General features: G+C 34.2%; 2 protein-coding genes across 15 annotated transcripts in view; both read right to left on the reverse strand.

The window, feature by feature from the left end:
* The window catches only part of LOC118205920 (uncharacterized), a 77,230-nt gene extending 63,737 nt beyond the window's left edge, over window positions 1-13,493 (reverse strand). Inside the window, exon 1 of one of the 2 annotated variants that reach the window (XM_085817072.1) lies at window positions 13,332-13,493. In XM_085817072.1, the coding sequence (XP_085673198.1) occupies window positions 13,332-13,452 (121 nt within the window). In that variant the 5' untranslated portion in view covers window positions 13,453-13,493. The remainder of the gene's footprint in view (window positions 1-13,331) is intronic. The other variant, XM_035378200.2, reaches the window with a different exon arrangement.
* Window positions 13,494-20,471: 6,978 nt separating this feature from the next.
* LOC118205918 (deoxyribonuclease TATDN1-like) overlaps window positions 20,472-23,685 on the reverse strand; it is a 108,620-nt gene continuing 105,406 nt past the window's right edge. For all 13 annotated transcript variants that reach the window (XR_004761079.2, XM_035378190.2, XM_035378194.1 and 10 more), the window contains one exon: window positions 20,472-20,680. Coding sequence is in view for 12 of the 13 variants with exons in the window: in XM_035378190.2 (XP_035234081.2) it covers window positions 20,575-20,680 (106 nt within the window). In the remaining variant the exon portion in view is untranslated. The remainder of the gene's footprint in view (window positions 20,681-23,685) is intronic.

Consider the following 23,685-nt stretch of genomic DNA (forward strand, 5'->3'; position numbering starts at 1 on the left):
TTCCTCCCGACGGCTTAAAATGTAAGTACTGAATTACAGTACAATACAGTAACAATGCTATAAATTTATAAAAATTACTTTTAATACTCTTTATTCACTACGTTAGACTATTTGATTCACATTCAAGGAAAAAGGTTTTATTATATCGAGGTTAAGTTGTAACACAGATGTAAAAAGCATCTTTCTACTTCCGCGATAGAACAGGTTTTACAGTATTTTAAAATAAAACTAAGCTGTTCTTTTAAGTTTAAAAGTAAAAGAAAAATTATTTAGGTATACTTCACTTAAATGTAAAAAGGTAAATTATATCAATTATTGTAATTTATTTTTTAAATTACGATTAGTTTAGGCTGCATGCATGAGACAGCATCATTTGCAGAGAAAAGTATTTTTTGGTAAAAGCATCGCTTTATATTTGGGTCTTCACGATAATATAAGTCGCGGGAAAGTTTTTAGACGTTTCCTAAAATAAGAAAACATTTCTTGATTTACTATGCACACAGTGAAATTACACATTTAATGGAGACCATTACAGAAGTATTATTGATTCTTTCAACTGGAATTTAAATTTGTTCATTAAAGTTCGTTCTACAAAATAAATGCAATCTTATAGTAACAGTTATGAATAACGAAAACAATCGCCTGTCAGTTATTAAATTTATCGAGTTGATATTAAAGCAAGAGCAATTATGTTGAAATATTTAATCATAATAGAGTTAAGTATTAAAATATCAAGAGCTGAATTATTAATACACATCTAAAAAGCATCTAAAGTAATCTATTAGGAAAAAATCAGTTTTAGATTAGCATTATTTTATACAGCCCATTTCTGATAACTGAAGGAACTGCATGGATTTTCATAATTTTCTCCATGTGTAAGAAGTGGGCGAACTAATTTCCTTCACAAATGCATCCGTCCTAAGGCCTCCACAGACGTATCCATTCTAAGGCAGGCAGCTTCTATATATCTTATGTATTTAATATAATAAATAATCTAAAGTATTCTTTTCGTGAAACATAAGCCCAAACAATCCTTTTAAGGTAAAGCTGGCATTATTAAGGAGACGTGCGCATTGAATTAGTCATCATTGAGATCAACTTTGACTAAAAAATAATTTTCAGTATAAATCACCATTACTGTATTCTGTTTCATGACTTTCGAAAATGTGAACCTTTCGTCAAATGTTAATATCTTGTGCAAATAATCAAAATAACTTATCAGTATGAGAAAATTTTAAGCTATTATCTGAAAAGAACAGCTGGTTTTCGTTTCAAGATCACATTGGCTGAATGTCAATCAAATATCAACTTTGATTATTTTTTAAAGAACAATAGCTATTCGTAATATGGAAGGAATATACATCTGATACCCTACGAGTAGAAAACGACAATTTTAACTGAAAAAAAATTAGGATTTAATCAGGTGGAAAACTTTTCTGAAAACATGTTTGCATTATGCGACTTTGCTAACACATACATAAGCTAGATACCAAGTCTTAAAATGCTGTACTAGTAAATGATAAATAATTTAAACTTAATTTAATTTTTACATCTTTCTGATAAATCCCACTGGTCACAGATGTTTTAAATAATGCAGCATAATTTCACCTCGGAATTTTCATTTGGCTCTTCTTTATATACTTTGTTTTTCAGAAGATTGTATAAAGCAGCATGCACTTCTAGTAAGGAAAAAAAAAAAAAAAAAACACGTATTTAATTTGGTTAGCAAGTAAGATAAGTCGGGATATTAAATTAAAACTCTGAGGTGATGCAAATAGTTGTAAACCCGGTACTTACGTATTAACGCAACCAGGCCAAAATTCGCATAAATCGCCAAATTTGGCGACCCTACTTACGACAACCCTACGTGTTATATAAAGAAATTATTTTTCTTACTGGTTAGATTGAATGCCTTGAAATACTTTAACTATGGGTATTTGGGATCTGCCTGCGAGTGAAAAAGATGCTGTTGAATTGTTGCAGGGATATGGAATTATACCGAACGAACGTACTTGTAAAAATTGTCATAACATGAAACTGTATTTTGGAAAGCAAATCTTCTGGAAATGTAACGTCGAAGAGTAAAATCAACATTTGGGTGTGAGAACCGGAAATTGATTTCAAGGTAGCCAAATTTCATTTGTGACAGCGGTGCGCTTCATTTATTATTTATTGAACAGCCCGTCATCATCTTGACTCATACCTTATCGAATTTATATGGCGCCAAGCTCAAGCTGTTAATGGCGAAGACGGTTTTCAATCAGTGCTAAAAGCAATAGCCAAAAGATTTCCGCGAAAAAATAATTCTGCAACTTATTCAAATTCGAAACCGGAAGGGTTTAATTGCTATTTTATATTTTAAAACAAAATACTATAAAAAACTGTATTAAAAATTATCTGTAATTAATAAATGTACATTTTCTTTCTATTCATACTTTTTTACTCAAACTTACAAATCGCGCCAACATGGTTGCGATAATACGTAAGTACCGTAAACCCAATCCGCCCCTTCAAAAAATTATACATATTTACAAAATTAGTTCGCTATTTAATAGTTAAAAAAGAATAGATTCACCACATTTAATAATTAATCTCGCTATGTGTAGAGAAGTATTTCTAACGACAGAGTACCTACAGTTAAACCTCTCATTGCGATCACTTCCCTAAGATGACACCTCTGATAGTAATCAATGATTCTAAAAATATAAACATTGTTTATGTCTAATACTACTCTCATAGACGAGTAATCCCTGATCCGATTGAGACCATCAATTAATTACGTGTTAAAGCCAGTTTCGCTATCAAAGTGGAATATTTTAGGTACCAAAACAATCAAGGAATTAAATTATAATATAACAACAAAATTATTTTTAAGATAAATATTAGCTAGTAATTTCTGAAACATTTATTTTATTTTTTCTTAGGAAGGGAAGAATAAATGTATCATATAGGTTAGTCGGTTATAATTCAGCGTTGGGTATCATACAGGTTCGTCGGTTATAATGCATACATTGTGTAAGTCATCATATTACTAAGCTGCTAATATAGACTTCGTTCATTTCCTGTTCTGAGAAGCTAGTAGCGTCTTATAAATGCTAGCAGCGTTCAAGTGATGCCAAATACAGTTCATTTCTGTTTTTGAAATCGGTAAGTTCAGCTTCTTTTAATTTTATGCACAGTTCGGTGCATCTACATGTGCGGCATCTTCAATTTAGAGAGACTGTGAAGCCATAGACTTAAGTCAATAATTTAGTAATCGTTACGAACTTCAAAGATATCGAAGATCTTCAAAACAGAAAAGAAACTTTTTTTTAAATTAACGCCAAGGCTTCTTCTTCTTAGGAAACAAGAGAAATTATGCTGAGGGAGAAAATGAAGATCTCCGTTTGTTCTCATGGACACGTTAAGCGCCAAACCTGTTTTATCTTCTTTTCCGTTTAGCCCGCGATACAGTATTTCACCAATATGCTGACGACCTGTATAGAGTTTGGAAGAAGCAAGATTTGAAGACAAAGTAATATATTATTACTTCCTTGTACGAAGTAAAAGAAGTATTGTAATCGCTAAAAATTTCGAGAATCATACTTCAACGAAAATATCCATTTTGTAGGCTCTCGAATCCATCTGAACCATGCTTTTGCATGACATGTGTATGTACGGACAAAATAGAGGTCTCTTTTTCACAAAACGGATTAAAAAATGGATTCGAAACAGATTCTTTCGTGACGTCTGCACGTACGTAACTATGTATCTCGCATAACTCAAAAAAAGCGTAGCCTCAGAACTTTGAAATTTTGTATACGGGACTGCTATATATATATATAATTCTGCACCTCTCTCTTTGGTTGCAATCGGCCGCACCGAATATATAACTAAGATCAGATTGGGTATGTATATATATATATATATATATATATATTCCATCGACCTGCAGAGCGCGTTCGACACCCTCTGGTGGCCTGCTATAAAACAAGCCCTCAGAATAGCACGCTGCCCAGCAAATATCTTTAACACCTTTAATAGCTATTTGGAGAACCGAAGCTTTTTAATTTCCAACGACAACGGCACAACCACCAAAAGCCAGGAGCGAGGATGCCCCCAGGGCTCCTGCGCCGGACCGGTTCTCTGGAACCTAACTTTCAATTCTGTGCTGGAAGCTGACTGGCCACAGCATACTACAGCTGTTGCTTACGCAGACGACGTCGCTCTGCTGGTCAAGGCACGCACACGGAAGGAATTAGAAAGAAATGGGACCTTCAACATGTACCATATTCGAAAACATGTACACTGCATTAAAACTCAAAATTTCCACTGAGAAATCCATGACCCTTGTCATCCCTAGAGCAGGTACAAATCCATCACGCCGCCCTTGTATCAAATTGCACAATCAAAACATCAAGATAGTCTCAACCCTTAAACATCTAGGCCTTCTCTGGGATCAAGGACTCACGTGGCTCCCGCACATTCAAGACATCAGAAAGAGTACAATACAAATATGAGTACAATACATGTCCACAAATATATAAAATAATTACAAAAAGTAAACCTAAAATTATTACATAAAATGCAACAAATAAACTAATAAATAGAAAAAAAAAAAAAAAACATTGCGCTATTACAGTACAGCAATACAATCAAAGAGCCTCTCATACAGAATGTATTTACTCATTTTTAGAACGATTTCGATAAAGAATTTTAAAAAAGCAAACATTTTGGAATAAAAATTTCTGGCAATAGCTTATTACTTGAAATGCGGAGTACCATTTGCTACTTTTAAATTTATTCTTCTTTCGAAATACCGCAATGTGCGCTTTCCGAAGAGAAATATTCGTATTCCATAATTCAAAAACGTTGTGAAATGCATAGCATTAAAATTTCGAAGTACAAAATAAGCAACATTATTAATAAGAAAGGGAAGTATCATCAAAAATTAATTCTACAAGGAAAGAAGATTTTTAACACTACCCGAAAAAAAGATACGTACTGTTTATAACATTTTCTAAAGTTAAATCGTTGGTAACAAGAGAAAATCTAGCTATGCAGAAATTAGTTGCAAAATAATTAAATATATCTGTAGCAACGATAAATAAAATAATCAAATAAGATTCACAACTTAAAAAAAAAAAAAAAAAAAAAGGAAGTCAAAAATCATAAAGTTCACCAACATTTTGCCGAGGCATGTGACTCAAAGCGGAACAATTTGTAGAAACCTTTATATATATATATATATGAAAAATATTTAGCAGGAGTTAAATAGAAATATATTGTGACCCTTGATGAAACATTGGTTTACCTCAATCAAGGATGGGCAAACTTTTTCGGTCGCGGGCCAAAAATCGAAAGAAAAAAGTTTGGCAAGCCAAGATAATTTTTTCTAAAATTTTAAAAACAATATACAAGCATTACAATTTAACTATGTTAATGAGATGAATGAAATTGCAATTTTATTTTTAAAAGTTCTTTATATTGAGGTTCGAAGTGGGATGTACTTATTCTAAGGAACGAGGCTAAATGCTCATTTGTCAGTCTATTTCTGAAATAATTCTTTCTAAGGTTTATAGTTGAAAACACTTGTTCGCGTATATAAGATGAAGCAAACGTAGCACTGATTTAAATTTGGTAAAAATAAATTTGATAAAAATATTAAATTTGGGTAACTTACTTTCGATAATGATTTGTAAAACTCAAACTTTGGCATATTTAGAAACAACTGCTTCAGATGATTGTTAGATTGCAAATCAATTAATTCAAGCTGCAAATATGACCTCACTGCTTCACAATTTACGTTGAAAGCCATGGTAAAAATATCTAGTTCTGTTTGAATGGCACTGAAATCTACGTTCGAACTCAAAATGCAGTTTTTTAAGTTAAGATTAAGTTTTTTGTAAAGAGGTCTTATTTACCTATATTGGATTCCCATATGTCTGCTAGAGAAAGAGATAACGCTTGTTGGCGCCAATCTACATCTATAACTATCAAGGATCTTCCGTTTTTTTAACACTTTACCGATTGAAAGCTGTCTGTGCTTGCAATTCCGTCGATTTCTGTTTTGCGCAACAAAAATAGAGAAAGTAAAATATCATCAGTCCTTTGAAAAAAAGGAAGAAAAAAAAATTTAAACAAAGCAGAAAAGGAGATGGATATATAATATATAAATGTATACTTCTTTTAATTTTGCCTCAGACCGGCAAATTAAAATTCTATCCGTGGGCCGGAGTTTGCCCATCCCTGACCTAGATGACTACAACAAAAAAAGGTTTGTTTATTATCGAATACGAAGAGAAAAAAGTGTGCAAACCTGGTTCCAGCAATGCAAAACAAAGTTTCAGTAAGAGGTTTATGATTGTCGCAGGATTCTTTTACAATGGGAAATTAAAAATAAATAACGTGGGAAAAAACGTTAAAAATCGACTTAGCATACTATCTAGAGAAAGTTGTACGCCCAAAATTTACAGAAGAAATGCCATTTCTTTATCTTAATAACTTTCAAAGAGTGAAACTTAATCAAAATAAAGCAACAAGTCATACTTCGAAAAATATCACTCATTCCTTGGAACAAAATGAAGACTGATAGAGGTATTGCATATACCTTTTCAATATATTTTTGGAAATCTCTGGCGTTTCGCCTGTGGACTATTGTGTCTCTGATTTCTTGAAAACAGCTCTTTCTAAGCGCAAACTCATCAAGATTGATGGTCTCTGGAAAGTTGTAGAAAAGGAATATAAATCAATAACGCTAGAAATTTTAAGAAAAGCCCTTATACATGGAAATCACGATGTAGATTTATAGTCCAGAAAAAAAGTTATCAGATCAAATATTTAAAAAAGTACACTTTGCACTTTAAGCATTTATTAAACGGCACCAAAATCGCTCTAAAAGGATGTAAATACACTCTTTATTTATAGGAATAATAATAAAAATAAATAAATAAATAAAAAACAGAAGCCTCGAATAAACCAGTGGCGTAGCTAGAACTTTCGTTGCCTGTGGTGATGTCTGAAATCGTCGTCTAGAGCAGTCTCTGAATTTACCATCACTCTTGGTGTACAAAATCAAAATGATATATAGGGAAATATCATGCGAAGTTTATTTAAAGAAAATCTTCAATTCCAACGTTTCCATATTACTATCTTGCTTTTTCTTCTCCCGCAAAACCGCCAATTATAATTAAAGGTCTATTTGATTTCCTTGACTTGCTGTTATGTAAATAGTACAGAAAGATTTCATAAATGCAAAATAAACGTTTCTAGTTCTTAAATACTTCTTTAATAATTGCTATTTAAAAATGTCTTCTAACAAAAGGTAACAAAACAGAAGCAATGGGCAAAGTAGTATTGCTATACCTGGAACTTCGTTCTGAAGATTGTATTTTAGAATAAACTGCAAAAATTCAAAAGTACCCGCCGTTCCGCTTTCCTGCTTCGTTTTCCTTAGCAGTAACGGAAATATAACTCTGAAACACTGTAAGGATCTTATGTTTTACTAATGTTTATTTTATTTTAAATCTTTACTATCACTTCTTATTTTCTACTTCCGGCCAGAATTATAAGCGTGAAGGTTTTTATGCAAAGTTTGTCTGGCGAACGCCAAGTATTTAAGTGTGGCCTTTTTGCCAAGCGAAGAGGAGGAAGCAGTGAGTCAACGCAGGCCGCTTACCTTAGAAGTTACGCAGTTGCTGTTTGCCTTCCAGGCCAGAGGTTTTAATCCTCTTGATAAATTAAACGTATTGTAGTGTTCACAGTCTCTGTGCTACATACGCTTCCTGCTATTATAAGGCCAATCTTCCACGTGTATTATTCTAAAGTTAAATTAGAGTTTAGTTTTATTTTTATACTTTTACGTTAGACCCCGAGTGGCGGGTCATTGTATTCCGAAGTACGGAAGTTATTGTATATAGAGAAAAATAAAGGGTTTTGTATACCCTTCGTCTGTATCCTGTCTACTTACCACAATTAGTGAACATAGCTTTAGTAAGCTCTTTGTTCCGAGTCAGGTCCTTGTATGTTCCCGAAGAAGGTTAGAAGGAACATTGAACCTGATAGTGGCGCCCAACGAAGAAGAATAACCATGGCCGAGTTTCAAGAAGAACCTGTTCTTGGAAAGTCCACATTTATCTATTTAGACGATATCATTATTACTAGTGATAAGCTCGACCAACATGTACAGGATTTAAGACAGGTGTTTTCTTTATTAAATGAGGCCGGTCTAAAAGTTAATGTCGAAAAGTGCAAATTTGCAGCCCCTGAATTAAAATATTTAGGTTACAAAATATCTCAAAAAGGGATCGAGACAGATGAAACAAAAATAATCGCTGTACAAAAGTATCCGACTCCAAACACGGCAAAGAAGCTCTCTTCTTTTCTAGGACTTTGTTCATATTATAGGTCCTTTATAAAAGATTTTGCGGCTATCGCTGAGCCATTGTTAAAATTAAAAAGGAAAAAGGCAAGATTCTCGTGGACGGCCGAGGCCAATAGTGCTTTCGAAAAATTAAAACAAGCATTAACGCAAGCCCCTGTGTTGAAATTTCCTGAAAAGGATGAAAATTTAGAAATTTCAGCGGATGCTTCGGATTATGCGGTAGGAGCGGTACTTTCGCAAAATCAGCAGCCCGTGGCATTTTTAGCCAAACTTTAAATCAAACACAAAGAAACTATTCCGCGACCGAGAGAGAGGCACTTGCAGTTCTGTTAGCAGTACAGAAGTTCCGAGTCTATTTTGGAAAGGCGCCGATAACAGTATACTCTGATCATGCGGCGGTAACTAGATTGTACTCAGGGAAAAATTTATCCCCAAGGTTAATAAGATGGGCACTCAAGCTGCAAGAATATAATCTGGTAATCAAGCATACCCCTGGAAAGGAAAATATCGTAGCAGATGCCCTATCAAGGATTAAAATAGACGAACAAGGCAATACCGTAAAGATGGCAATGCTGACAGCATGTAGAATAAATTCCCGAGAAACTGTAATAACCGAACTGGGTAAGGATCCTGAGTTTGGAAGTATTTATGAGTATTTGAAGGATCCTGAAAATTTTAGCCACCAAGATATTGTGGCGATAAGAAATAGGGCGGCCCATTACGAACTCTATTATTTTATACAATAACTACGAATTCCAACAACGAATTTCGACCTGTTATCCCAGCTAGTCTTAGATTAAATATCCTGCAGGAGCTCCATGACAGCCCTTTAGCTTCTCATGCTGGTATTCGAAAAACTATCCAACGCGTACGCGAGGCAGTCTACTTTCCTGAACTGCAAAAGTTAACAAGGGCGTATGTCCAGTCCTGCCCAACATGTCAAGCAGTTAATTATATTAATTTCCGCCCGGCCGGGTTTCTAAATAGTATTAAATCCGAATTTCCAAATGAAATAATTGGCATCGATTTATTGGGCCCTTTCCCAAAAAGTCAGTTAAATAAAAGTCGCTATCTCCTTGTTATAGTTGATCATTTTAGTAAATGGACCGAAATTGTTCCCTTAAAACGAGCCTCCGCGAAATTAGTTACCGATTCTATTTTAAATAAATATATTTTAAAATACGGGGCGCCCCTAAAAGTTATATCGGATAATGGTCCTCAATTTGTAAGTAATATATTTGAAGACATGTGCCAAAAACTGGGCATACGTCATTTAAAAATGGTCCCGTATCGGCCGCAATCAAATATAGCGGAACGGGTCAACAGAAATATAGTGAAAATTATCCGTAGTTATGTTAAAAATTTTCATAAAAGCTGGGATAACTATGTCAATGAATTTGCTTTCGCCCTTAGGACCGCAAAACATGATACAACGGGAAAAACTCCTGCTGAGTTATTTCTAGGCAGAAAGATTATAACACCGTTAGATAAATTATTTTATGTGCAACAAAGAGCCCCAGAATTTAAAATGGGTGATATAGAAAAACTAATAAAAGAAGCAAAAAAGAATACGGAAGTAGCACAAAGAAAACAGAAGCTATATTATGATTTGAAACGACGGGGAGTAACTTATAAAGTAGGGGATGAAGTTTTAAAAATTAAGCATTCACTTTCTTCAGCACCAGAAGATAAAACTGCCAAATTTTTTCCACGATTTGAAGGACCATATGTTATAGAAAAAATAACTCACGCTGTTGTAGTGTTAAAAGCCAGAAATGGTGAAACCTGTTCCGCAAACATTGATCAAATCAAGCCCTACTTCGATCGTAATAAAATGCAAATCTTTTCAGATCTTTTGCAGGATCCGGCACGGCAGACACCGCAGGTACAAGTTCCAGAGGTGGAAAAACGACAAGTACAAGGGCAAGCCAATGAGAGACAGAAGCAAGTGAAAAGAAAATTGCCCCGCGGAAAAATTGAAGGTAACAAGAAAAAGAAGCCGTTCCACCGTCCAGAAAACAGAGTTCACGAACACCCCCAGAATGAAGAAGGGAGAAGGACGACGTATGTGAAGAGGACCAGGAGAAATGACGGCAACTATAACCCGGCTTTAAAACGGAAGATCTACTCATCCGAGAGAACTCTCCGCAGCAAAAGTCGCGGAACTGCGGAAGGGCCATCAGCGGCGGAGGAAAAAGTACAAGGAAAATTTGAACGGCCAACAACGAGGTCCAAGCAGGATCACGACAGAAGTTTCCCGGTTCCACCAAGACCAGCTGCCTTCAAACGGCCAAGACCACAAGCAGAGGACAAAAGGAAGGTGTTCAAGGGTGGCCGTACTGGTGAAAAACGGAAGCTTCCAGAGGAAAGCACTGAAGGGCGAGCCCGTACAAGAAGGAGGATCAACCAAGCTACTATCTCCTATACCTTTAAAGACTGGGCCCAGAAAAGGATGTCCGAATATTACAAAGATCTCTGGAAGGAACCAGAATTGAATAAAAGCTCCTGGTTAGATGCAGTACAGATGAAAAAAAAGATTGTTGTATATCCTGGGAGCTGCTATTGTAACAAATTTCTTTCTTTTAAATTTCTAGTTTCTAGCGAAGTTATGTTTGTAAAAGATTGGCCTCGCGTTAGATTCTAGAGCTAAAAGTTTTCAACAAGGTCGTTTTAGACCTCAGTTTCAAACTAATTAACTCTGGCGGGAAGTATGTAAGGATCTTAAGTTTTACTAACGTTTATTTTATTTTAAATCTTTACTATCACTTCTTATTTTCTACTTCCGGCCAGAATTATAAGCGTGAAGGTTTTTATGCAAAGTTTGTCTGGCGAACGCCAAGTATTTAAGTGTGGCCTTTTTGCCAAGCGAAGAGGAGGAAGCAGTGAGTCAACGCAGGCCGCTTACCTTAGAAGTTACGCAGTTGCTGTTTGCCTTCCAGGCCAGAGGTTTTAATCCTCTTGATAAATTAAACGTATTGTAGTGTTCACAGTCTCTGTGCTACATACGCTTCCTGCTATTATAAGGCCAATCTTCCACGTGTATTATTCTAAAGTTAAATTAGAGTTTAATTTTATTTTTATACTTTTACGTTAGACCCCGAGTGGCGGGTCATTGTATTCCGAAGTACGGAAGTTATTGTATATAGAGAAAAATAAAGGGTTTTGCATACCCTTCGTCTGTATCCTGTCTACTTACCACAATTAGTGAACATAGTTTTAGTAAGCTCTCTGTTCCGAGTCAGGTCCTTGTATGTTCCCGAAGAAGGTTAGAAGGAACATTGAACCTGATAACACTTCTCTCTTAATGAGGAATTCTTCCTTATTAATGTCATTGCGATCATAATTTAGTTTATATTCCTAATTTTCCTTCAAAAGTTTTGAAGGTATATAAAAAGATATAACAATTTAAAATCCTTTGATATTTCACTGAATACTTCATCTACAGCAAAAACCATTTTTCTTCTCAATTTAGTTCCACATGGAAATATAGAATCTTAATATTTTTCACCTGCGTGGATGATCCGCATGACTAACCCTATAAAATAATATTTCATGTGCCGCCCCAAAACCCCAAAAGCACCCGAGGAGAAACGCCCCTCTCTAGCTACGCCACTGGAATAAACACATTTTACGCAAATCGTTGACCGCCATCACTGATAGTCATTTTCTTTAATTAGATTCTTTCTATAGAATCTTAAAATTTTCTGGAAATGTGGGTGGTCGTCTTAGAAAAAATTCATTACGTTTTTGGAAATACTCCTAATTGATGATATTCAAAGGGATGCTCCGATTTTATTGAAACTGCTTTTTAATGACGTTTTATTTTAATCACTTTCTTGGTTTAATGAGGAATGAAGTTCCATTTCGTCATTTTTCTTACTCTTTACAAGTGTTTGGGAAGAGTATAATTGTACGCCCTGAAAGTTTCGAAAGCACCATTGGCTTCCTCAATTATCTTAATAATTGAAAAACAGAGATTCAGGGCAATCTCTGTTTTTCAATTATTACGGAATACTTACGATAAAGTGGAGGATGTGAAAAGGGCACTTTGGTTCTTAAATAGACGAAATTTATCGACGTAATCTACTATCAGGCAGATCATAGGAAGTCATAGATTAATAAACTATGAATGGTATGTTAAGTGTTTACTAACTGCAACTCAATACTAATTATACATTTAGCATTCTCCAGGTAATAGTTTACATAGTGTATTTCGAATGTTGCAGCTGTCTTGCATCAGGAATTTAATGGTTATTAATATTAATAAATATATGTGCTTATTAATGAATTTGCTTTAGCATTAGCTTTTTATTTAAATAAATCATGTAAGTGTTTTTTATTATTTGTTATACAGTAATGCTTAGTCTTTAATTTAAGTAAAGCAAATCACAGATGGCAGTAATTAAAATAATAATAAAAATTGTTTTCAAAATTAGCTGTTGGCTTCTATATAGCAAAGCAATCGTTTTACGAACTGATGGTAAATTTTTATGATTGTAAACAAATGTTATGAAAAATATGTCGCTTCTAAAATTAAATAACATACTACAGGTATGTGAATGCGTTTTTGAGACAGCAAGGCCAATTACCGTGGTTAATACTATAAGGTATTTCTCCCGCCTTCTTGGCATGCCTTTCTCGTGTAATGTTCTGCACGCTGGGCGCGTATTCCAGAGATCCGCGGTTCGATTCCCGGCGAAGGCGTTGCACACTATTTCATCTTTCCTGCTTCCAAAATACCTAACGTCTCTACAGTGCTTATAATTTTAGAAAAAATTACTTTGAAACTAATCTTTCTTTAATCTTTTAAAACTTAAAAACTGAGAAACTGTTTATAAATTACTTATTCTGGAGATATATGAATAATTATTCCACTGGATAACTTTTAACAAATTTAAAAACTGATTTCGTCACAACTTGACAGCAAAATAAATTATCTGATATTTCAGAAAGAGAAAAGGCTTCTTACCAATAACAGTAGAGTCTTCTCTATGAACATCATCACCTACAATGGCTTCCGCCATGGCTCGCCGCATGGCGGCCGTAGGTTTTGTCACAGTATCACTTCTTAAGTCCACTTCTTTCACCATCTTTTCCTCTCGCCCATCAGAAACTGACTGCGAGCATGACACTGAAGCGATTCGTAACTGAGGGACGAGTTACGCAATTCTAGCGAAAAACAAATGTCACTTGTTGAACATTGGTATAATTTCCTTCTTTCACTTTCACCAGATTGGTAAAGATTAAGAACAGACAGCTGTATTATATTGTTTTTTTTTTTTTTTTTTTTTTTTTTTTTTGTCGTTTCACATTAGTAGTACCAGAAAAAAACTTTGGGTGTAGCAGATTAATTCGTACTAATTTCAATAAAAGAAATTTTAATAAATAATCGCAATTACTTTCGATGAAGAGGCAAAGTAAAATGAATCAGTAAAGTTCCCCCCCCCCACTTTTTTTGTGTGTGTGTGTTCAATCCAATTTTTAACAAAATAAATACAATTTTAATTTAAAACTAGATGATGGTTCATTTATAAAAGTACTGTATATTAATCAAGAGCTATTTACTTTGGTAAATTCTTTTATGTTAAACGATATAAGAGAATGGCCCGTAGCCATATTACGTATGAAAAATATCTGAGAAATCTCACGCAATTAAACCTTGGACTGGCATCCGATCCCAGAGCGGACTATCAGAGTTCATATGTCTAATTTACTCAAACATAAGTCAGAAGATTTAGTGTATAGAAAATCACAGGGGAAAAAATTATGAAAGCTAGCTCTCTGTTGTAATTGCCTTGAGAGTGAATATAAAATAGTGCCCCCTTATCCTCTGATTCAATAGGTTCACCACCAATTTGCTTTCACCAAGAGCCGAGTTGCAATAATACTTTGAAAACTCCAATAATTGAAAAAATTCCTAGAAAAGATGCTGCTTTTAAACAAATGCCTAATTTTCTTGGTAGAAAAAATAAATGGTAACATAGTTAGATTTCTATGTAAAATTATTAAAGATTTCTTTTAAATTTCATCAAAATTAAACGTCCGAAAACTCAATATGTCTTCGATTTTAAACAGTGACTGCAAAAGCTACTGCATTCTACTTCAAATGCATCCGTTCTTGTATTATCCATTTTCGTTGTTTTCCACATATGTAATGTGGATACGAGGCAGTTGCTCTTAAAAAGTCCTCCACGAGGCATCTCTCTTTTGCCACGTAGTACCGAAAAGCGGAACACGTAATAAGTAAATAAATAAAAATACCAAACTTCATCCTTCACGGGTGACGGATAGGAAAAAAAAAAAAAAAAACATCTACAGTCTTCCGCCTTACGCAACAAATCGGTTATCCAGCGGTTCTCAACCTTTTGACTAACGCGTACCATGTAAACAAATATTGAAAACCTTTATTACCACTACTACAAAGTACTACTACCACCACCACTCTTGAGCAAAGCTTTCAGATCGCATAAATTTACGAGTGTTAGAGAAAAAAATCAATCAGGATGTTGGGGTTTTAATTTTTGAATTTAATAGTTAAAAATACTTTGTTTCTTTGCGTACAACCTATTTTTCTCTTGCGTACCACCAGTGATACGCGAACTACCGGTTGAGAACCCTTAGTGAGGCTCTTATACAAATAAAATGTATTATGTATAAAATATGGTTAACTAAGGCTATTCAATGTCCAAAAGAAAATAATTAAATTACTTCATTTTTTTAAAGTTATTAGTAAACTTAAAGTGATCGATGTTTAACCGAAATTATTTTCTCATTTCTTATTAGTTAAAGAACTTAATGATGTTATTCAAAAGCACACACACAAATATATATATATTGCACTGATATAATCCATATTTAAAAGTTAGATTTACTTGTGGATGCTTTACGAATGGATGAATGTATGTTTGTGGAGGCTTTATAGGAAGAGTCTGCCGAATTTCTGAATCATTTGACAGTAACAAAAACTAAATTGGGGTGGTATGTAAGCGAAATAGTGTGTGTGTGATTATGGCAAAGCCTCGAGGGCTATCTGCCTAAGGGTAGGAATGCCTTCGCGGAGGACTTTCTAATGGAAACTGGCTCGTATACACGTTACACATGGGAAAAACCACGAAAACGCCCATGCAGCCAGCCCGTTCGCGGAATTTGAACCTCGGACCGAACTACCAGTGTTCAACGACTTTACCGCTCGACCGCTGGTGGGCCCTGTGATCGAAATAGAAAATGCATGTAATACATCAGAAACGTTTAATATCACACAAAATTTGATACAACTTAAAAACAATTTAGAAGTTGATTCGACGTCTGGATTAGTGGGAAATGTACGTATGACAGCTGGAAGCTTTGGGAATTTTATATAAACATGATTATAGACACCGCTTAGGAAACGATGTTACCTTTAGAAAATTTTGAGAATCTATGAAATTTTAAGACAACAGATTTATAGCTTGATTCCCGTGAAAGGAACATGCTGGGGAATAATGGGATAATTCTGAGTTGGCAGAAAAATGATTTGAACCACTATGGTGCAGATTTAAGAAGAATTCGAAGTTTCGTGACTTTTCATGAAGATTACAAAGCTGTGATTAATCAACATTTACCAGAAGTATTGCCGAAGAATCGGAGTATTTAAAAACTGAAAAAGAGTACTTTTTACCACATCAAGTTGTTATTAGAGGAAACAGAGAATCATAAATTTTAGCATTATCTTCGATGCATCATCAAATGCTGAAGCAAAACGGTCATTGAATGATTGTTTAGAATTTGACGTTTCCTTCAATTTAGAACCTGTTTCACTACTTGTTGGCTATATTGGAAACTGGATATTTGTCATCTGCATGGTTATCTGAATAGTTATGTGCGTGATTAATAGAGTTTGGCATATTCTGAAACTCTGACGATTTCTACTAAGGTGGTTGCGATAATACGTAAGTACCTCTTTTGTTTTGTTTAGGCGATAGATGAAGATCAACTTGCGTTTTTCATATTTCGAAAGTTAGTACAGTACCGCTGTTCAAACATATGTACAGAGTCGTAGCTAGGGTTTTCAGCGCCCAGGGACAACTGAAGATTTCGCGCCCCCTACTGCATGCCAAGGATGGAAAACATTTAATTCTAAAATGTCGTAACATCAGTTTGGCGCTCCTTGGATTCTGCGCCCGGGGAGAGATGCCCCCTCTAGCTACGCCCCTGCATATGTAGTTTGATACAAAATCGGACTGTTTCTGAAATAAAATGTCAATTTTTTTCAATTGTACGATTTTACGCTTTAAATTAAAGTGCCAAGTTTTGTATAAATTGCACGAGCAGATTATTTGTTTAAATTAGCAATCAAGACTTTAGCTCCATAATGTTAGTAGAATTTGGTATGTACACTGCTGGCCATTAAAATTGCAACACCATGAAGGAAAGCAAATGCAAAAAAGATATTTATTGTACGAAAACAGTATGGCATGAATACAAAATGCTTAAATTTGTAAGCAGATTGGGGGTTTACAGAGGTGCGAAATTAGTCGAAAAAGCTTTCACCCATGGCAGCAAAAATGGTCCTTATTCGGTTAGGCATATAAGTCGAACTGGACTTAGATGACAGAACCGGCAATTCATTCCATGCTGCTTCAAATCTATGCCACACTTCATCAACCTTATTAGCTGGAGAGGGGTGGCGGGCCACTCTCTCAGCAACCTATGACCAGATGTTTCCAATGGGTGACAGATCGGGAGATCGTTTAAGCCAGGGCAGCAATCGAATACCCTGTGTTATTGAGGAAGGTCAGAACACGACGTGCAGCATGTGGTCGTGCATTAACTTGTTGGAACATGGCATTTGGTGGGCCTCGACGATACGGCAACGACTGGACGTCAGATGTCATAATTATACCAATCTGCGTTCAAATTACCATCGATCCGAACTAGAGATGTGCCAGCGCCTACCCAATAACTGCTCAAATCATTACACCAGGTGCAGGACCTCTATTCGGATATCGAATTGCAAGCAGGCGACGTAGACAGTTACTAGCACAAAATGTGCAGATATATACAGAAAAAGAAAGTGCTATTATAATAGAAACAGTGTTTTCAAACATTTTCAGCATAATCGTTGAGTAGTACAAATGTCTCATCAAAACAGGTGTCACAGTAGAACACAACGCGTTCGAACTTTCAAAACAAATGTGCTAATTCTGTTTCAATCGATTGAACAGGATGGCAGCACAAAATTGAAGTGGGAATTAGTGTTCCCAACGTTATAACAGCAAAGCCAATATATATTATAGTGAGTAGGGTCTATTCCTAGCATGGTTAATGCTTCACGCATGCGCAATAGGCATATTTTCAGCATGCTTGGCCAAAGAATATCTACGTATGTTTGGCTTGGCAATGAATTCACAATTCAGACTTCAAGCGATGCGTAAGTGAAGTGCTGCGGAATGTGTGAAATTTATTTACTTTGTGCCCAATTATGCGAGTAATTATTTACTGGGAACTTCAAAAAGAGGATAAGGTGAGCTTTATGCCTAAATATGCGAGAATTTATTTACTGGAGACTTGAAAAAGCGTATGGATAAATAGACGTTATTCTTTTCTCACTCGTGTTGATGTTTATGGACTGCTTAAATTAATGCTGTAGGCTTTTGTAACTGGCAATAATCAATTAACTTGACCGTATTTTACATTTATTTCCAAATGTATTTCTGTTTGATATTTCATCTTATATTTAGTGTTATCATAAAAATTTGTTTTCAAATTCGTGTATTTCAAAAAGGCATGTCTCAGCCTAGGAAAATAACTCTTGAGAGCTTAACATAAATTAATTTAAACTCATTTTACAAATTTGTTTTTTATTTCATATTTACATAAAAGTTAATCTTTTAACAGGCATTCAGCAAAATAATATAATTTGGTCCTTTCTTTTCGTATTCTTGATTACATTATCTTATTTAGTGGTAATCCAAAATAGGTCTTCGAACATTCCAAACATATAAAATTGCCTTCCGTAGTAATCACGATAAATATAAGAAATGAGTAACAGCTTAATTTCTTCAACGTTTCAAGCTTCTTATTCAATCTTAACTTCTGCAAAGTGACAAAATTTAGTGGAATAACAACGTCTTTAGTTGCCAATCTCATGATACATCGCCAATTCTGTAGAACGGACGCCAGCCAATAATGCCAACGAAGCTTGTCATTGCCCCCCGCATGAGTGAATTATAAGCCATGCTAGGGCTAGACATTACTATTTAGTGGGTTTTGCGCTTCCCATAGGTGTATTTCGTAGGTGGGAAGTGCACTTCCCAAGGTCCAAGAAAGGGATATGTCTAATAAGGAAACATGAAAAATGAGCAATGCCCTCGCTGGGATTCGCACTCCCGGGTATCCGATGTTAGCGGGATGTACTTTAGTCACGTCATGGAAGGCACGCGATAAAGAGGAAGAAAAACCTTACAACTGCATATAAGTTTACTTTTTGTTGAAATGGTAAAAATTCATGTGCAGATGGTGTGATTGAGGCCTACAAGTCTGTAAATAAAATTATTATTTTTAAACATAATTTTTTAATACTGAGTCATTGATGCACAGAAAAGATTAAGAATTTTATTTTAAAATGCTAGGTACCTTGGTATACACATCATTAATCCATTCTTGACGCATACCAGACGAACTTGTGCAGTAAGAAATAGTGGGAACATTAATTAATCCGTTCTTTTGTTATCGTTATAACACACTTTATTACTAAAATGCAAATGCAGTAGGTGAAACCCATACAGTACATAAATGAAGCACTGCCCATGATATAGTGCATAAATGTTTTTCCGCTATCCAGATCAAAAGTAATTTTTTATCATGCTCTAGTCTCTGATCCCTGGTGATCCATTTTACCCTCTTCGCAATGTTAGCCGATTTAGCAGAACCATCGTACCCCGCATACGATATGCATAAGCTAAGTCCTGGATCAGTGTATCGTCTTCAAAATTTTCACCACCGGAATAAAATACCTTGGAGATCCTAACAATTTTCTTCTTATTAACTATCCTAAGTTAATTGTTAATAAATTTATTCACGAACAAGCAAACATTTTCGCGGAAAAAAAAAATAACGTGAAAATTACGATTTATAGCACGGTTTTTTTATTGTACGTGGAGTAGCAGTTTAGTGTCTCGTCAGTGTATCGCGAGTTGGTGCATCGAAAGTATGCATCGTTGAGGCTATCGAGTGTATCGTCGAGTGCATCACGAGTTGTAGCGTGGACAGTCTCGAGAGTACGTTGATTTCCAAGAACGACCGAACCGAGTCGGGAGCTGTACTTTCGTGCTTTGCCATCAAGCTATCTGCACCGTTATAGCCTGTGTTGCTGATAGTTTCAGCATGCTTGTCATAGTTTTTGGACGACTGTAAACGTGTTTTTGGAACTCTCCTGAATAATACTGGCAAATAAATTGCGTTTTGATACTTCATCAAGTGTTGCCGTCAATAGCTCTAAATCCGCGAATCCGCAGAAAGCAACAATATTGTATCATTTAATTACGAATTTCGTGACTATAGCATCGGCAGTCAAGAGCGAAATTTTGAAAAATCTTTAATGCAAATTGCGAAATGTTTGCGTAATTAAAAATGATTAATCAGATTGATAACTTTTGACAAAGATAACGATTTTTATTTAGTTTAAAAAAATCGCTAGATGTAAATGAATTAAAGACCACTGCACAGATTAGAACTAATTCATCTTTATCCTTTATTCTTCAAAACAAAACATATTCAGGTATTTAATGCTCAGAATTAGTTGACGAAATTAAATCTCTAAAATATGTGAAAATATTAATGCTCCTCTCGAAATTTTAAAATGCATACAAGCAAATAAACAAACCGCAAAATTGTCGCGCTTCAGATCTGATGAAGGAGTGGGTGTCTTGGTCACCCAATCAACATCGTTACTTTCTGTTTTCATAAAAAAGATTTTCCTTTGATCGAGGATCAAACCGAGAATTTCTCAATCTGAAGGGACTTTGACCATTTCTGTTTCGCCGGCTGCTCTGACACCTTCCTCACGGGAAAAGAAAAAATGTCTTTAATTTTGTATTCATTTGAGTAAGTCTTAAAAATAATCATGCAAGACATTTTTTACAACTTTTATTTAAAAAAATCATTGCAGTTTAACAGTTTAAATGTGCAGGAAATTCGTTTTGGAACAATATTATTATTAATTTCTACATAGGTCATTTTCTTGAAGAAAAGAAAACATTGCAGGTGTTTTCATACAATCTCTCAGCAAGTTCATTAATATCATCACCTCTAACGGCAGCCATTACTTCCAGTACTTGACTAAAGAAAAAGAAGAAATACATTTATACAGGAAAGGAGAAAAAACATAAACATTTTTAGGTGTTTCAGTCACATTTTAAATTTACTTATGTGATGAAGGCTAATCAAAGAATCGTGCGTATTGAATTTATTAAACAAAAAACCGACGTATTATTTCGAGATTCATTGAAACATATTATCAAATGGTAAATAATAAATTCCGATGACCTCAAAAAAAAAAAAAAAAAAAAAAAAAAGAAAAAAAAGAAAGATAGCAAACGGTTAACTAATTGGTGGACAAAAGAATCTGCAGTGTAAAAAAAAAATGTTTACTACAATATGGAAATTCAAAATCTGCTCTATTAGTTGAGCTGTTTCTTCCCATTAGAGAAAACTATGAACTCAAAAGAAATTCATTTCATTTCGCCGTCGACGGATAGCTGGTTCACTGAATGAGCGCTCATCAGATTTATTCAGATGCACGCGAAAATACATTACAGCAAAAAGCGAATCATAACAAAAATTAGGATTATTTGTATATTTTCAATATTATCGGCTTTTTATTCAAGTAAAACAACACAAGTGTGTAATTCAACTGTGTTTGCAAACACGAGAATTATATCTTCTTACGTGCAGCGAAAAGAGCACCAGATAAGATAAGTTCTTAGAAAAGCATACAAGAAACTATGAAAAAAATCTGTAACCAAAGCAATTGACAAAAATCGAAAAATCCGAATGCATTACTGATATAAAAATAAAAACAGGTTTGTAAGCAATACGAATAAGTAGGAAAAAGAAAAGGTATTGAGAAAACTTTTCAGTAAAGAACAAAAAGACCAAAATGAAAGCCACAGAATGGCAAAATTTTAATGCAATTCTCTACACAATTACAACTATTGCAAAAAAAAATAGGAAAAAAAAATATTTATTGCAACTTTATGAACAGCATCTGTTTAACTTCGTTAATATAGCTAATGCGTATTGGGGGGGCAAGGGTTTATAATATATTGATTCTGTAATTATCGTCACCGATTATTATTCCTCTCAAATATCCCAAAAATGCATTGGGCAAAAATAAATAAAAACACTTAAAAGATATTAATATTTACTCTCTAAAATAATAATATAAATTTTTTCCCTTCAACTCTGAAATGTCTTACCAAATGTCTTTTCTTACATGAATTATATAGGAAAATTAATTAGTAGAGAAAAATATTGCAATAGTGCGAAGTTATTGCATAGCATTGGATTATAAATCAGAAAAATTGATAAATCATTGAATATTCCCCGAGAATATTTTTACAGTAATACGTTATAAATATGTCCCTGAACGGGTTGAGTTCCTAAAATAACTTTATCGGAGAAGAACACTTCTTTGAAAATCAAAAGTGAAACCATTTTTATGCGGCAAAAATTTTTAACAGAATAATTCCGAAGCGCACTAATGAATGAAAAAATATATATTCTTGAATCCAAGCAATTTTTCGTTTAAATAGAAAATACATTATATACAAAAATACTATATAGATATACTACATGCCGAAAAGAAAACGAATTTCACAAAATCTTACCATGTAGAAAAAGACCCCAAAAAACGGCAGAACAGTCGAGAAATGTACTCTGAAGCAATGAAGCAAAAATTAATTAATTTGGGTCAGACGGGAAAGTTTGTTTGCTCACCTCTAGCCAGATTAGCTTCATAGCTAATATATAATACAAAATGCATTAAAAAAAAAAAAAAAAAAAAAAAAAAAAAAAACTTAAAAGCAAAGTGGTAGTCATGTGTGGGGCACCCAGTTTATCATATTGATAGTATGGTATTTCAGTAACATGGTGTTTCTATTTTTGTTTGTTCCATGCATTTTTGGAATAGTTCAGAGAAAAACGTTATGGCACGAAAACAACTCAATAATCAGTGATGGCATTTACAGAACCAATAAATTATAGCAATGCAAATTAACCATGAATTAAAAACATTAAAGAATCGTTTTTCTTAAATTTAGCAAAAAATAAAATAATATCTCTGTCCTCCCATAGCTGTATACAGTCAACGCAAGATCGTATTATTAAAAATCCTAAAGAATGTTAAGAGTTGAGAATAACAGATCCAAGAAATTTTAGTAAAAAGAAAATTCATCAAACTTGTTTGCAAACATTGTCTGAAAAACTCAAATCATTCTATTCAAATGTAAATATGGAAGCCATTGAAATAGTGTTTGATAATTTTATTTTCAACTGCAATTCATTAACATCAAATTAACAAGAATGTTCCAAAATACACTTTGTTTGTTTATTTAACTGAATTCGTAGAAGTATACTATGGTTATCTCCATAACAGTACAAATGCTTTGATGAAGGGCTAGGAAAAACTGGCTTGTATTTACAATATACGCTGAAAACACCATGAACAAAAAATTCCATTCAGACAAACCGTTAGCAGGAATTCGAGCCCGGAAGAACTCTTACCCACATAAAAAATTAAGAAAATGACTCTGAACCAGCAGCAGAAATCGAAAAATGATGTCGAGAAGATTCAGACAGTTTTATGGAAACTTATAAAAGCAGTCCAAGATATTACTACTCTATTATATAGAAAACATTATAAACCAGACATTATAAATTAACTTTTGGCCATTACAACAGTTACAAATATATTTATATCTAGTAACAAAAGTCAATGAGTCATCTGATTTAATTTAGTCTGATAATTAAAACCAAATAAAAAGGCAAATACTTTATAGTAGTATTGTACCAATCTCATAGAGTTTCCTAAGTAATATCTAATGCCTTAAAAAAAAAAAAAACTCATTATATGATAATACTAGTTTTGGTTAAATTTTAAAGAAACTTATAATACTAGGTAATAATTAGGTCTAATATAAAACTGAGTATTGAATACAGTCCATAATACATTGATATCAAATTATATGCAGCAATATGAGAATTTTAAAATAAAACATGTTTTCATTGTTGTAAAATATATCAGGAAGCCTATCCAAATCTCAATTTATCTTATAAATACTTGC

This window comes from Stegodyphus dumicola, chromosome 5, assembly GCF_044657685.1.
Source record: "Stegodyphus dumicola isolate Sdum_Otavi_A_Nest chromosome 5, ASM4465768v1".
NCBI classification, from domain to species: domain Eukaryota; kingdom Metazoa; phylum Arthropoda; class Arachnida; order Araneae; family Eresidae; genus Stegodyphus; species Stegodyphus dumicola.